We start from the raw sequence: 16,477 nt of genomic DNA, 5'->3' as shown, positions 1-16,477 counted from the left end.
CAAACAAAAACAAGAACAAGAATAAAAGGAAAAAATTACAATGACAGGGACAGTAGGCATGTTAATTCACTTATGCACCACCACCCCCTCCACATTGCATTATCCTGTGGTCACCTGGTTACCATTTGAAACTGTTTTTGGCAGTTTCCTCCAAGCAAAGTTAATGGGAAAATCACCAGGAAATAAATAAATGGTGACCCCATGATATCCTTGCTTAATAACCTGCAGTGATTTGTCAGCAGTGCTAGAATTTCCATCACTGTGCAATCATGTAATGTTTCACTTTATGACTTTGGTGCTTAGGAAGAGAAAATATATGATTATATAATTCCCAGCTATGCAAGATAGGCAGGCTTTTTTCACTTATGGATGCATTAGTTGGTTTGTAGCACTACCTAGGAACTCTTACCTTCATAAGCGACTCGACAGAAAATTGATAGAAAAGATTATAATTATTGGTAACATTTAAATAAGAAAGAATGGAATAACAAGATGAAAGCCATATTATGGATTGAGAGAAGGTGGCCTTCCCTTCAGTTTTTCTCCCCCCCCCCCCTTACAATCTATCATGGCCTAAAAGTACAGCTTTTACATAGAAATATGTCCCATTTGTGACATCAGTCTAAGGTCAAAATATTCTTAATTGCTTTTTGCTTCCTGGAGGGAAATATATTTTGATGTCAGGCACCAATAAATGTTCTTTTCAAAGGTTTTCAGCAATTCATCTTCCTCTCTTTTCAAAGTTATTCTGCAGCTGAACATAGTCTTGCTCTTTCATGACTGCCTTTCATGCAGATAATTCATGGATATATTTCCTTTCCATTAGAAGGGGGAACAATCCAGGGACTGAAAACTGCTCAAATGACAGATGGGAGGAGCATCAAAGGCAGTCAGTATTTGACTGGGTCGGAGGGCACCAAGGGCAATCACATTGGTTGGTTGGTGAAAATAGGAAATAGTTTTCATTGCTTCTCCTAGCATCTGATGGAATTGCACAGTAAAGTCATTTTTCAGTGCAGTATTTTAGAAATAATGTAGGGGAAAAAGATTCAGAATTCAGAGGAGCATAAGCATAACACTCTCTACAATTCTTTAGAGCAAATTCATGGTCTTTGTAACCATACAAGACATGGGCAATCTTGATATATTTTGATCATGATATAAATAGATATATACTTGTAAAAATTACAAACTGGAATATTATTTTCACATTACCCTCATTCTGTTAATGAGAGTATTGGAAATCTTAATTTATATTTATAAAATTCATGCTTTCTATACAATGGTTACAAAAACTGGCTATGGTTCTGCTATAGTTCTTTTGCTGTCAGTGACAATTAAATTAAAATCAATTTTTAAGAAAAATAAATAGATATTAATAACAATCTCATCCTAGTAAATATATGCTCCAATCTTGTAACCTAATTTAAGGAGGTAAATGCTAAATATGCTATGTTCGATCATCTGAATTTTTAAACATAATTTTTAATAAATTTATTTAAAATGATAAAACCTTAAATTGCAATAAGCATAGTGTTTCAAAATTTTGTGCTGCTTGCTAGATTTTTTAAAAAAACTATAGGTTAAACTTTTGTTTCACTAGAGGCTTAAATGACTTGGAATTGGATACTTCATCAATGGAAAAGAGGTTTGCTTATAAATTTCTCAAAAGGATCCTTAAATATATTGACTCAGCTCAAGAATTCATTGCACATTTAGGTAAGTTTTGCTAATGTTTTTAAAAGCTAGTAATAAAAAAGACACCTATTGTTGCACCATTGCTTGCGTTAAGTATTTTTATTAGCATTATATTTATTACTGGTACTATAAGAATAAATATTCATTCCCTCATGAGAAGATGTGACTTAAAGAGGGCCCAGACTTTTCTAAAAACAGAGGTTAGAAGAAGTGGGAGCCCTGGCTAGTTTTCCCCCTGAAGAATTGAAACCAACTCAATGTCCTCTCCCCCTGGTTCCTTTGCTTTAGTATACATTTCTGTGATCGAGAAACAAGATGACAAAGTAGCTATGAACATGGTCTTACATGTCCCAGTATTTCTTCTTCAGGGGAAAAAGGGGACTATTATTCTTGGCCACATGAAATTTTCATCTTAATAGGAATGGGACATTGTAGGAAGATTCAAATAGGGGATGTCATTAGGAGCCTAGCTCCATGTTATGCTGTGTAATATTTTCTTAATCTTGTTTGCTCTTTCAGCTACAAACTGTATGACATGAAAAAGATAATTACATAATTGCAGTTTTATTTAATTTATTTATTAGATTTATATACTGCTTTTTCTCAGAAGCTTACATGGGGATATTTCTTCATTTTATTCAGCAACCAATCTGTGGAGGTGAAAATGAAAGAGAGAAAGAGTGACTGATCAATATCAATTTCAGTAATTAAGGATGTTTGTTTATTATGTTCTCCTTAGGAACTCAAGACAATGTCTTCTTTCCTCCTTTTTTCCTCCCACAATAAATCCCTGTAGAGAAACTTAAGCTGAGGGATAGTGACCAGCCCAAAGCCACCTTGTGAGCCTCCATAGCTTAGGATGAGTGTCAATTAGATCTCTGTGGTCTTTAACCAACCCATTGGACTCAACACAACACTGGATGTCTTACATATTTTTCCATATGTAAAATAAGGTTTTAATAGGGGAAAGCAGCAATTGAAAAAAAAACCTTACTCCACATATTATTTTCTTAGCTTCATTTGCACTTGTTTTCATCTCTTGAAAAATCCAAAGCTGCTCTATGATCTTCAACTAATTCTTCACCCTTTTCTAACTGAAGCTGAAAATAAATTTAGTAGAATGCAGAAGAAAGATATGTAGAAAAGATACAGTAATATTCTCTACAATAGCGATTCCCCCCCCCAAAAAAAACAACAACTCTTTCAGAAGTAGGAATTGGGCAATATGAATGGAACTTTCTTACTTTGATTCAAATTTATAAGTTTGCAAGTAGTCTTAGTATTGACTACACTCAATGGAGAGGATCGATAAATAGAACCATATGTTTAGGCTTCCTGCAGAATAAATTGTTGCTGCTTCTGGAATTCCACAAGCTTTAAAACTGTGATAATAATCCTGCCTAATGTTGTTTATCTTTACATTGTTTCTTCACAGAAGCCATTGTTACCAGTGGAAAAACTGAGAAATCTCCACATGATCAAGAAATCAAATTCTTTGCCAAAGTGAGTATTGTGTTATCTAAAACAATCTTCTTTAATTCCAACATTCTGATTTTGAGAGCTATGTGTAAAATAAAACACCTGACTTCACTGTAGATTATAGAAGAAATCAAGAGAAATAAATAAGAAAAATATATATAATCCCCAAATTATTGTATGGAGGTACACATTTAAAATTGTTCTTCTGCACCAGGAGGTGTCAAATTCGTGGCCCGCAGGCCAGATGCATAATGTCCTGGCCATGTCCATCCCCAGTTTAGCGAAGGGGGGGGAAAGGTCATGATATGTCACATGACAACAATGTGACACCATGAATTTGACATCCCTGTTCTATGCAGAAATTGTTATGATTCAAATTCAAAGTATTTCATTTAAGCCAATAGTCAATAATAATAATCCACTGAAACCATATTTTCACCAGTATTATTTGTTTTCAGAGTTTATTTTATTGTCAATATTTCTATGCTGAGCTTTATCTTATGATTGTCAATGGTTCTATGTCATTGATTCACTTGGTAGCTAAGATGTTATAAGCATACGTGCTGTGATGTTACTATAGATTGCTGTTGAGCACAAATTGTGTTGAGATACATTATGCTACTGACTGATTGCAGTGAGATATCATATACTTGAATTTGGTATATATAGGGTTTCTCCTGCCATAGTAGATAATTGGCTTAGTATACAGGGAGTGTAGAGGGCATTGTAATGAGGAGCTCTCATTCCTCATAATTTTTATGATTTAAACATATGTATTCTATATCAGCACAGTTACTGCTCAGAATGTTTCAGAGCTCTAGCCTTTCATTGGATCTGTAGGTCATTTCAACTCTCCCCATTCTCTTCTGATCACTAATAAAGTTCAGACCAGCAATAATGGATTGAGCTGTTTTTTGTCTGTTGTGGCCATTTCTGTTATTTTTTGTTGAAACCAGGAAGTGCTTCTACTATCTGCTATCGATGTAAGTTCCCATATTGTTGACTTGTCTCCTTCAGTGAAGGGCACTTTGTGGATTCTGATTCTGCTAAAGGATTACCTTTACCAGGCTTACTACAATTATTGTTTACCTTCAAGCATTAATTGATGCACCTATAGTAGTCTCAATAACCAAAAAGGCCTTATTTCAATCATCCCGCAACAGAATTCATTTATTTATTTACTTGTTCCAAGTTACTCATGCCAAAACAATTCTGATTATACCCCTTCATACAGCATTAGGATTAAAAACTACTAAAAGTAACAAAATATAAGTCAAATCAATCCAAACATAAGTTATTCATCCAAACCCATCACTAGGCACTACAATCTTGGAAAGAAACAACCAACAGTCCATTTTTTCTTCATAAGCTTTCTAGAAAAGCTAGGATTTCACAGGCTCCCACAATGCTAGGAGGAGCACATTGTCCAGATTTCTGGAGGGAGGCTGTTCCACAAACAGGAGAAATTTCACTGATAAGGCTTGCTCTTCCTGACAATAACAGTGACCGGATATGGACCTATGGTAAACTTTCTTAAATTTCATTGGATGAATAGAGTTCATACAGAATAGATAATCTGGAAGCCATACGCATCCAGGCTAAAACCAGTCACAGAAAAACCTGGCTGGGAATTTCATTATAAGCATCCATAGGAGAGCCATAGAAGAGCAAGTAACATGCTTAATGACATACTCAAGACAGAATCTCCCAACACAAACACATAATTGTTGCATTGTAATAATTATATCATTGCATGTATGTTGCATTTTGACACCATCATAGTTTACAATGGATAACCTTGGGCTTTGCCTTTGTATAGTATGTTGTAGGATAGTGGGAGCTGTTACAAAATGTCATTTTAAAAAGCCCACCCTGATTTTTTGTGCATATGTGTGCCTTTATAGAGCATCACTTAAAAAGCTACAGTCAGCTCCTTGGTATCTGACCTACCCTTGTGGCTTCTGGTGACTTTTACAGATCTAATAATGATTCTTAAAGGAGTCAACCTTGAGGTGGATGATTGAGACTCTCCATAGACAATAACTGTAGAGAAATAGCTATCACTCTATATAGGTATCTTATAGTCATAATCTACAGTTTGTATACATCTTTACTTCTTTAGGTTCTGCTACCATTAGTTGACCAGTATTTCACCAATCATTGCTTGTACTTCCTCTCTTCCCCAACAAAACCACTTGGTAGTAGTGGATATGCTTCCAATAAAGAAAAAGAAATGGTAGCAAGGTATGTAGAAAGAAAACATGTATATAGCAATGTACATTAAATGAATCAGTAATGGAATTAGTTGCATATGATTCTAGTCAATTTGCTCGTGTCACAGAAATGTGTCTGTAGAGGTAATTCTCTATGTACAACCACAATTGTAACATAGACTAAACTATGCACTATATAAATAGATTTATTGTTATAGTATCATCAAGGGCAATTTTAATTTCAATTACAGTTATGGCACCTAATACCATTTACTAAAATAGTGGGGGAGGGGGATTTTTTTTGTTTCTCTTATTTGTAACTTAATTATAGTAGTCCTGCTTACAGGGACCAAATGCTATATTAAATGCTATATTGATTTTATTTTACTGCATCGTATTGAACAGTGTAAATGGACAGTATATGATAATGTATGCATGTAATATCATTTTTTTGATGTTGAAATATTTGGAGCTGGTAATTCTAATAAAATTCCTGGGAGCAAGTTTTCCATAGGAAATCTGAAATCTGCAATCTGAAACTTCAAAAATATAACCAAAAACAAACCAACCTCCCTTAATTTTCACTTTCCCAATTCAAACCCTCTGTCCAGACATGTAGGCTTTAAATGATCTTTGAAAAATATTGCTTCTTTTTTTTCTACAGCGTATGTAATATATATATATATATTTTCCTTATAGAACATCTAGTTCTTTTTCCAAAGCCACTTTTCAGCCAATTTGTAAGATTTCTTTCAAAAACCTGGCATTAAAGATTATACTGTCATATCTGACAATAAAGGATTTTAACTTTGAGGAAGGTAGACAGTATGATATTTATTTAAAGATTAAATATATCCTTAGCTTGATTGCTACTATCACTGTGAGTAAAGCTAACAGAAGAACCTAATATATTCCTAAAGTAATTTTACATTCTGCCATATTTAGGGAATTGATTCTCCTACCATTTTGCCATAAACCATTCAGCCTTTAGGCAATCTGGGGATAAGACTTTCTTCTAATACACAGAGAGCACTCAGTATATTTTTAAAAAGTTCTGGGTGGGTATTCATTTCATTGAGCTTTAGATCTCTTATTTATTTTCTTTTCTCATTTCTTAAGGTTTTTAAAATCTTCATGAAATAAATTAAATTATTAGTGAAAATATTGGCACATAAATGGGAATAAAATACTTTATGCATTCAAATTATTAATACATCACAGTCTTACTTGACTTTACTAAGCAGATGCCTTTATCTTCTCTGAAGTATATACAAGATAAGGTGGTTCTTCCTCTCAGTAGAGATTTCAATGGGCTCCAATTGCCCCTGGAAAGTTAGACTTTTAAAGTAGATGACAAGTATCATCAGTGTATTTTCCTCTCCATGCCCCCCTCCCACAAAATCTTTTAATGAATAATTACCATGGGATTTTGGTGAATGTATACCAGCATTTTCACAATTAACATTGTCTGATTGCTGAAAAATAGAATTAATAAAATATAATTTATCATTTCCCCCTAGTTTAAATTATAATTGTATATAGCAGGGGTGTCAAGCTCACAGCCCACAGGCCAGATGCATCCGGCGCCTGCCACCCCCACCCCAAGTTTAACAATGGGGGAAAAGTCATGGTACATAATGTGACAACAACGTGATACCGCGAGTTTGACACCCCTGGTATATAGCATTTCAGAAACTGTTTAACTTCAGAAACAGTTAACAAAGTAAATGTCACAGGAAATAGAGGGTTTTTTTAGAATAATATTTACTTTTTTCTAGGTGTTAAAATATGTAGGCTTATTGAATTTCTAAAAACAGTTACAGCAACTGTTTTTCAAATTAAAAGGAGATATGGTAGTTTTTGCTTAGCTGTTATCCACACAAATGCTTTCTGTATATGCTTCATCCTCTTATATATATATTTTGTTTGTTTTAGCCTTTTCTGCAAACTTGCTGCTCTTGTTAGACATAGAATTTCACTGTTTGGTAAGTTAAAAAATGGTTTTGCAGAAGTTTCAAAGTGTATGAAGTTTAGTTTGAGTTGCTTTGCAATTTTTGAGAAAACAGTGTCATTTTTTTTCTATGTTGAAGCACTATGCACCCACTTCCCATTGGAGGAATAATGTTGTACGGTTTTCTAATGTTTATATTTGCTTTTAAAACATGTTTTATTTCCTAATTATTCTGTCTCCAGCTGACTAGACAAAGTACATTGTTGTACAGGGAAGTTATACAATTGATTTGTAAAATAGAAATTTGATTATTAACGCATTATTTTACTACATATGTATTTTATCTGTGTTCTGTGTGGATAAAATATTTTTACAGAGGTTTATGGATTATGTTAACAGTCCCAACTCTAACAATGTCATAGTGCAGTCTTTCTGGACCTTCACGTTACCTAAATCCAGTGTTTAGGTCTCATTTAATAGGTTCTGTTAGTTCTGTCACTTTCCTTTGTACTTATCCATCTAATCTGCTGAAATGTCTTAGCAGAAGTGAATTAAACTATATAGTGGCTCCATTGCCATTATTAACTTATGGGTTCTATACATTTAAAGATTTTGATACAAGTCCTGGACTTAATGTTTCTTGCTGTCTGCTATCTAACAATTTACTTAGAAAATAAAAGCTATTGCAGCCTAATCTCAAAATACTTATGACAAAGTTAACGTGATCTTATGGTGCTTCAGAAGTCAGTGTGCCAGATGTTATGCAGCCATTGGGAGGTGTAGTAAATCTTTTTTTTTATTTCACAGGTGGAGGTGTAGTAAATCTTATTAGAAAGGCTCTAGCTCCATAAACTCTTCCCAAAGAAAAAAATTACTAATAAGGAAAATATCAAAGCAAAGTATTAAACTTGAATAAAATACCAATTCTTTTATGGGACTTATTTTTTAAAAAAATTGATGGCAGGTTTATTCCATCCTGATGAAATTTCAGGATGGAAGTACTCCATTTCAAGCAAATAGAGGAAAGGGAGAAGTTGGGTGGCCCAGCTGAATGGTGATTAATGGAGGAAGTAACATCTTAACTACAAACATTGTGATAATTCTGAGTCCCCTTCGGGGAAAAGGGCGGCATATAAATGTAATAAATCAATCAATAAATCAATAAAGTATAAATCCCAATCAGGTATCTTACATTGCTTAGGAATAGGAAGCCGAAGTATTTTTTCGGCAAGGATCTGAGGTTATGAGTATGAATATGAAGTAGAAGTTCAGATAGAAGGTAAAGAAGATGTACTTTTATAGTTCCTCTATGAATTTCAGGTAGCTAACCATGCCAGAAATAATTAGTGGAAAGGATATGGGTTTATTTTTTAGAATAATTATGGAGTTCTAATACAAAACAAAATGCCATGACAAAAATCCTGTTTGAAGGAGTAATGTCTCTCTTAACATTTTAAATCACAGGTGAGTAGCCTGTAAATGACACCTCAACAGAGGTGGGTTCCTACCAGTTCGCACCTATTCGGTAGAACCGGTTCGTCAAATCTACCGAACCGGTTAGAAGAGGTTCCACCAGTGGACCTGGAAAGCAGGCCACACCTACAGAAGAGGTTCCAAAACTTTTTGAAACCCACCACTGCCCCCCCACACACACACACATACACAGACAGACAGAGTGACACAGAGAGAGAGAGAAAGAGGAAGAAAGGAATAAATAAATAAAGGAAAAAAGAAAGAAAAAGAGTGAGAGAGAGATGAAAGAAAAAAAGAAGAAAGGGACAGAGAGACAAAAGAAAGGAAAGAGAGAGAGAGAAAGAAAAAGAGAAAGAAAGAGAGAGAGAGAGAGAGAAAGAAAGGAAGGAAGAAAGAAAGAAAGAAAGAAAGAAAGACAGACAGACAGACAGACAGACAGACAGACAGACAGACACATGGCCGGCAAGCCACTCCCACCAGGTCACATGGCTGGCAAGCCACTCCCACAAAGGAGGCCACACCCACAGAGTAGGTTCCAAAAAAATTTGAAACCCACCACTGGACCTCAATAGCTTTAATGTAGACTTTCTATTAGTCCTAGATTGCACTGCAAACATGCTGAGTTTAACATAGGGAATTTTAAAAATGATTTTAACTACTATACTAGGGAAAAAGGCTGCTACAAAGAAGTTGCTTATCCATACTTGAAATATAGAAATATTAATGGGAAAAATTTGCAAAAGGAAAGCATTAATGTCTGAATAGTGTTTGCGTACTTAGATGAAATAGCAAGAAAAAGAAGAAAAGTTTCAACTTTCATTATTAGAGTAGGCTAGCAGGTTTCCCTAGTATAAATACATTTGGTAGACATTTTATTTAAAAATAATTTTCTTGTAGAGAATTTTTTAAAGAACAACAGTTGTTCTTTCCTTCCATTTTGATTAGGTAGTGATGCTGCAACAATGGTTAGTTGCCTACATATCTTAGCTCAGACTCTAGATACAAGGTAAGTTTGATTATTTACTCCTGTTTTCCGTTCCTACTAGTCAATAGTAAAAGGAGGAGAAGCTGTGTTGGGCTGCTGCAGCAAGATAAAGTAAAATACAGTCTCAGAGCACGATAAAAGCGAACACATTTATTACAGGTTAGGCTTTCCTGGACGAGAGTTCATTTCCATGGATCAGTGAAGTGCTCTGTTGTTAGATATTAAATTGCGGTTAGGTTCTTTGTGTTTTTGCTGATGTAACTCACGTATTTTTTGCAAGTTTTCTCTTTACAATTTCTACCCATGAAAGATTACAAATTATGAATTCTGTTTTATAGAGAAGCTTAAATCATACAAACTTCCTTTTGCAGTTTGAAATAGCATAGCTTAAATGCAAAGTTACCAAATACTAAGAATGTTATGATAATATATAAAAGATAAAATCACTTTTCAGCTTTTTAATGTACACAACATATAAAACCCATCTGGGATTAATACAGATTGTATGAATAAATGCAAATAATAACCAATAAGCATTAATTAATAAAATAATATTTAACCATACAGAGAGTTGCTTTCTAAATGACGTTTTCAAAATTATATTGTAGAACAGTTATGAAATCTGGTTCAGAGATGGTTAAAGCAGGATTGCATGCCTTCTTTGAAAATGCTGCAGAAGATCTAGAGAAGACATCAGAAAACCTTAAACTTGGAAAATTTACCCATTCCCGAACTCAGATTAAAGGAGTCTCACAAAATATCAACTATACAACAGTGGCACTGCTGCCTATCTTAACATCCATTTTTGAACATGTCGCTCAGCATAATTTTGGTACTGATTTGCTTTGTAAGTCTTTGAATGTTTTAGCTTTTTATTATTACAATTGTTCTATTGTAATAAAGGAAGCATGAATGTGGTGTTACTTATCCGAAAGTCTAAAATCTGTATAAAAATCAAATCCTGGGTAAGGCTCAGATCTTCAAATAATTCCAAAATGATTGAATGGTACTAATAAAATACTTTTTCTTCCATATTAGACTTTGTTTAGTTACCCATGACTAGGCAGATGGGAGGCTAACATGACTCAACATTCACTACAAGCATAAAGGGTTATCTCTTGTAAAATTTCATGTGAAAAAAATAAATGAACAGTGTTTTGTAATCTTTGTTTAGAAATTGGAAAATATTCAAGTGTTTCTTTTGCCTTCTGTAATCATGTCTTATTATTGTATCTATCTCTACATGCTATGAACCAGAAAGTTGCATTGTAGTCCATGACCCTCAAGGAAGAGGCTTTCATCCTGCAAAGGACCGATTTGAGTTGATAATTATTATTATTCATGCAATCTGAAAGGCATCCAGAGTGATTTTATAAAAATACATAACTGATAAATTCTTCCTTGAGGCTTATGGTCTCAAAAGACAGAAAGAAAATTGTAAGAGAAAAAGACTGAAACATTTGTATTAAGAGGAATTCAATAACATTTCTTTTTTTCTTTCTTTCAGTAAATGATGTCCAAATTTCATGTTATAGAATTCTTTGTAGTCTGTACTCTCTTGGGACTGGAAAGAACATTTATGTTGAAAGGTACTTGATAAAAATAACTGGTTATGATGAACACTTTTTTATTTTCATCAACAATGAGACTGCTCCAGATATAATTTGCAACATCTCAAATTGCACAATATTTTGAGTTCAAGATACAGAAATTAATATTTAACTATGTTTTAATTCATTTTATTATATTTAGACAACGGATGGGGTTTTAAGCTTTTGGTTCTAGACTCATTGAAATGATATTAGATTCAATATAATTCCCTACCTCCCAATCATCCTTAGGATGTTGAGAATGGCAAATTTTGTTGGCAGGATTACATAATTACATAGTCATAAAACCTTAAGAGCTTTTTTGCTCTGTTTATTAAAGATTAGATATTTGGGGATAGGGGAGAATCAGACAATTCTTTCTTATGTAGTCCTTTTAAAAATATTCTTGAAGCTAACTGTCACCAATCTGGCTAGTAGCTGTCCCTCAGAATTGTTAGTAAGGGTGTTCCTTTCCTGGCTAGTTAGGGTAACACATCTTCTGCTTTCAGTGATCCTAACTAGACTTTTGTATCTTCTTACTCCTATTAGTTTCACTAGTATTCTGTTGCACCAGGTCACACTGCTCCAACAATTAGGAATTGCCTGGTTTTTTTTTTTAATAACTTCAGTCAGGACCATCTGACCAAGTACTCCAGCAACATATGGCTTTACTCAAGTTAGTTTTAAGTAGACATTCAATTCACCAGTGCTATTTACCAGTTTATCCCTTATAAACATGAATCTCTCTACATTATGTTATTTCCAGGATATGTAATGCCCTTTGCAAATCCCTATCCTAAAATCTACACATTTTATTACACATAGCTATACTGAATAAACTTTATGGTTTATTGCAATCTGCCAGATGTTCAGATTGGATTTGACATTTTTATCCACTTATCTGGTCCTTCCCAAGAACCTGATATAGGTAGCTGTTGATGTTTTATGGAGTTAGAGGTATCATCCGTAGGATGTAAGCTGTTACAAATTGCCTTTTGCAATTGACCGATGATGAATTTATCAATGCTGATGAAGTTCAAGTGGTGCTCAGGTGTTTGGGGATTGCACCCAAGGTGCCTATTCCTATTTTCTATTACAACCAATGGAAATTCAAGAAAATAATAATTATTACTTTGGTAGTAAGTGCTCAAATTATAAATAATCCACCAATAGGTGGATAATCTTTGGCTCTACTAGAGGGGGGGGAAAGGTCTAAACATCAGTATGCTCCTCTTAACAGAAAAATTAGGTCTATATATCAGTGGTGGTTAATCTTTTTGGCACAGAGTGCCAAAACAGGAGTGTGTATGTGTGCACTGGAGCACTGAAACCCGGAAGAGAGTGGCTGCGTGTGCATGCGCGCCATTGCTAGCTGCATTTACGGATTCTGTCGCACGCATGCATAAAGACCAGCTGGCCAGTGCGCATATGCATGATGGAACCTGGAAGAGATTGGCTGGCCATGCACGCCCAGCTTGCTGGACCAGCTGGGTGGCACACATGTGCGCAACGGAACCCGGAAGTGCAGTTGGCAACGGCGAGCGTGCCCACAAAGAGGGCTCTGCCTGCCACCTCTGGCATGCGTGCCATAGGTTCGCCATATATCATATAGAATTTAGCAATATTTAAAGATACTGTTTTTACACTATGTCCTGACCTCTGTTTAGAATTATCTGAAAGAAAAATGTGTGCAATTGCTTGAGTTACTTCAGTTAAAGAGCAATGCCATTTTCCCTCATTGTAGGAAAAAGCTAAGAAGACCCAGCTAGCTATTGAATGCACTACACGCAGAGAAGCTTTATATTTCTGTTAAACTGCAGGAACTTATCATCAGTAATGCCATGCATCAGGGGGAGCCTTAATACTTTATCTATTTTCCGGCTCCAAATCATCCCCATGGATTTTTAATCTCATAAAGTACAACATGCAAACTTACAAGACAAAATTTATATTATAAATCCAAGATGTGAGATGAAAATTGAAAGTGGATTTACAGACTATGGTAAAATGGAACCTTGGTCTGAATCATAGCAATACAAAGCTATTCTTAATACTAGGAACAGAAGGTGGGATGAATGTTCCAGAGATGAGAGGAAATGTTATTTGTGAATTACTGAAAAGAATCATACAAATTTATTTTAGAAAGTTTATGAGATGGGCAGAACAGCTTGCTCAAACGGTATCAGCAATAAATTTCAAGTGGAAATTCACATGAAGATCTTTTTTTTCTCCCTTTGAATTCATAAAAAACAGGTGAATCACTGAGGAAATAATGGTAAATCAACCCTCATTGAACTTCTTCCCATTTTCTGCAGAAATATATAACAATAAAGATAAACAATCAGCAGCTTTTAAATAATTTAGAGTTTATTCACTCTTTTCATAAGGCTTTTATTTTAATCAAAGTAAATCAGTTATACATCCCACAAGGGTACTTTAATATTTTAAAGTACAAAAATAAGTATACCAAGTCATCAGTAATAATGTTTGGCCCGTTAGAAAAGGATTTCACCTATACCTTATTTAAAGCAACAGAAACAACAAACAGCAGTTCTTTAGTTGTTCTGAAGATATTTTAAAATACATACTGTTCCAAATTGCATTCTGAAGCACTATTTCATTTTGAAACATTTATTATGCAAAAGCTGAGACATCAGAGCTTAACTCCAATGTGATTCGGAGAAATAGACTCATTTCTTAAAGATTTAAAATACAGAGGATAATTTCCTACATTAATAATATTTTCTCTCATTTGTAGGCAAAGACCAGCTCTTGGTGAGTGCTTAGCTTCTCTTGTAGCAGCAATTCCAGTTGCCTTCCTTGAACCTTCTCTCAATCTTTACAACCCCCTCTCTGTCTTCAACACAAAGTCAGCAAGAGAGAAAGCGAGTGAGTACTTCAGAAAGTATAAAATTCTTTGTAATGAAGACACTGCATTTTTTTTCTTTTAAAAAATGTCTAAAATTCTTATAAAAAATTATTAATGTGCCCTTTAGTTGTGCATGATAGAAACGTCTATAACAGTGTTTCTCAACCTTGGCAACTCGAAGATGTCCGGACTTCAACTCCCAGAATTCTGGGAGTTGAAGTCCAGACATCTTCAAGTTGCCAAGGTTGAGAAACACTGGTCTATAACAAGGCTCCATTTCTTTCAGAATGAATAATATGAATTATATATAACTGAATTCCCATTCTTATAATCTCATAGGCACAAATTAATAGTAGGCAGTTTTCCGTGTTTTTATAGGTACCTCATTTAAGTGTTTTCATTTCGTGGTGTAGTTATATTAATTCCATATTTATGCAATCAGACTTCATAAGTAATTTAAAGCCAGAGTAGAAATCTGTGATCCTGATCTCCTTTGATGTTTCAGAGGTGGGGGTGAATAAAGTTCACAACTATAGCCCTGAGGTAAGGGGCCATAAAATTTTCTACTTCTATCGCAGTCTTGATTAGCATCATGCTTCCTGAAGTTGCTATTTACCTCTTGGGAATGAACACTCAAGTATCAGCACATTTCTTTCTATAAGCAAAATATCATCTTCAGGTGTAATTTCAAGAGAAAAAATTGTATTAAATATCCCACTGAGATGCAGACCCAGTCTTGTTATAGATTTCATTTAATAAGAGTCAGGGTTGAATCAAAGCGGCACTTTGAAATAAATCCAAATCTGGAATGTAAAGCTATGAGGCAAATCAAAACAAGGACCAGGAACAATGTTTAAACGAGGCAGGACTGAGGAGCGAGACAGATATAAGCGTTAAAAACAAACATAATATATAGTAGACAGGAAGACTCTATAGATTCATCAACAGATATTGGAAGCTGTTGAGTTTTATTCTGTGCAGCATAGAGTCAATCCATGGATGAAATGTCCTTAATGAAGACTTTGCTACTTGGAGTTCAGTGTTTCAACACATAGGGAGTAGCATGCATATTCAGCCTTAATTTTGAATTTTCATAGATCCAAAAGTACCCTTCCCTTAAAAAAAAAAAAAAGGCTATGTGAAGACAAATATGGAAACCGCTATATATTAAAGATACTGACTCTATAAGATTCATTTGAGATGGTTTAGACATCTTAATTTTCTTCCCTTTGGATTGCTCATGACAGTGACAGCTGTGAAATAAATGATTCTTATGACTTCAGTGACTGAACATTTGTCTCAGTCTTTTTTTTTAACAATCAAGTTTGCTTTCCTAAGCAAATTGCCCAGATAATCCCTGATTTTAATAATAAGCAGGATATATCAAACTTTGAATATTTAAAGTAGTGGAATATATTGCCATTCTTTTTAATAGCACTAGCACTTAGACTTATATACCACTCCATAGTCCTTTACAGCACACTCTGAGCAGTTTGCAATGTCAGCATGCTGCCCCCAACAATCTGGCTCCTTATTTTATGGATAGAGTCAACCTTGAACCCATAGGTATTGAACTCCAGACTATGAGCAGAGTTAGCCATACAATTTTGCATTCTAACCATTGCGCCATCAGGGCTCTTAATTAAAAACTACTCTTGAAAATGTCATATGTTAAATAATAATAATTCTTGAGAACAGGTGATACTTGGCTAGTCATAACCCCACAGTTTACAGTACATTTACTGAAAATTCAACATTGGGGAGATGATTATTGAGACAATAGAGGACACCTATTTAGACTTTCCAAGAGATAATTCTCTGTATTAGTTTAATTCACTTTTATAAGCAGTGGAATATTTAGATTACTTTTCTGAGAACGTTTGTCTGTCTGGTCTTTTTTTTCGTCTTAACAACATAACACCTATTAAATTGTTGTACTTCACAGCATTGTGCTAGTTTCTCAATATATCTCTGGCAGGAACAAAAATGCCGTATATCATAATATGCCGCTGTATGTGGGAATTTTTTGTGTGGGTTAGGATGCAACAATCAGTTCCTTTTTGTAGACCGAAATGTTATTTTGTAAGCAGGAACTTTCTTCCTTTATTCCTGATGAGAACAAGGCTGCTGACATGAAAGGAATGAAAAACTCCATGTGTAGTATGCAAGCAATGTATCTAATGCTGTTAGACAGAAGTTATATTTGTTGAATCATGTTTG

The 16,477-nt window shown here is 34.5% G+C and overlaps 1 protein-coding gene across 1 annotated transcript in view; it reads left to right on the top strand.

Annotated features, from left to right (window-relative positions):
• The window catches only part of RYR3 (ryanodine receptor 3), a 249,476-nt gene that overhangs the window by 151,577 nt on the left and 81,422 nt on the right, over positions 1–16,477 (top strand). Inside the window, exons 58-65 of the mRNA XM_032213643.1 lie at positions 1,604–1,719; positions 3,134–3,201; positions 5,300–5,421; positions 7,326–7,375; positions 9,760–9,820; positions 10,408–10,646; positions 11,307–11,388; positions 14,147–14,277. Of these exons, the coding sequence (XP_032069534.1) occupies positions 1,604–1,719; positions 3,134–3,201; positions 5,300–5,421; positions 7,326–7,375; positions 9,760–9,820; positions 10,408–10,646; positions 11,307–11,388; positions 14,147–14,277 (869 nt within the window). The remainder of the gene's footprint in view (positions 1–1,603; positions 1,720–3,133; positions 3,202–5,299; positions 5,422–7,325; positions 7,376–9,759; positions 9,821–10,407; positions 10,647–11,306; positions 11,389–14,146; positions 14,278–16,477) is intronic.

This window comes from Thamnophis elegans, chromosome 1, assembly GCF_009769535.1.
Source record: "Thamnophis elegans isolate rThaEle1 chromosome 1, rThaEle1.pri, whole genome shotgun sequence".
In the NCBI taxonomy this organism is placed as follows: domain Eukaryota; kingdom Metazoa; phylum Chordata; class Lepidosauria; order Squamata; family Colubridae; genus Thamnophis; species Thamnophis elegans.
The sequence above is the reverse complement of the archived record's forward strand: the minus strand, read 5'-3'. Positions and strand labels throughout refer to the sequence as shown.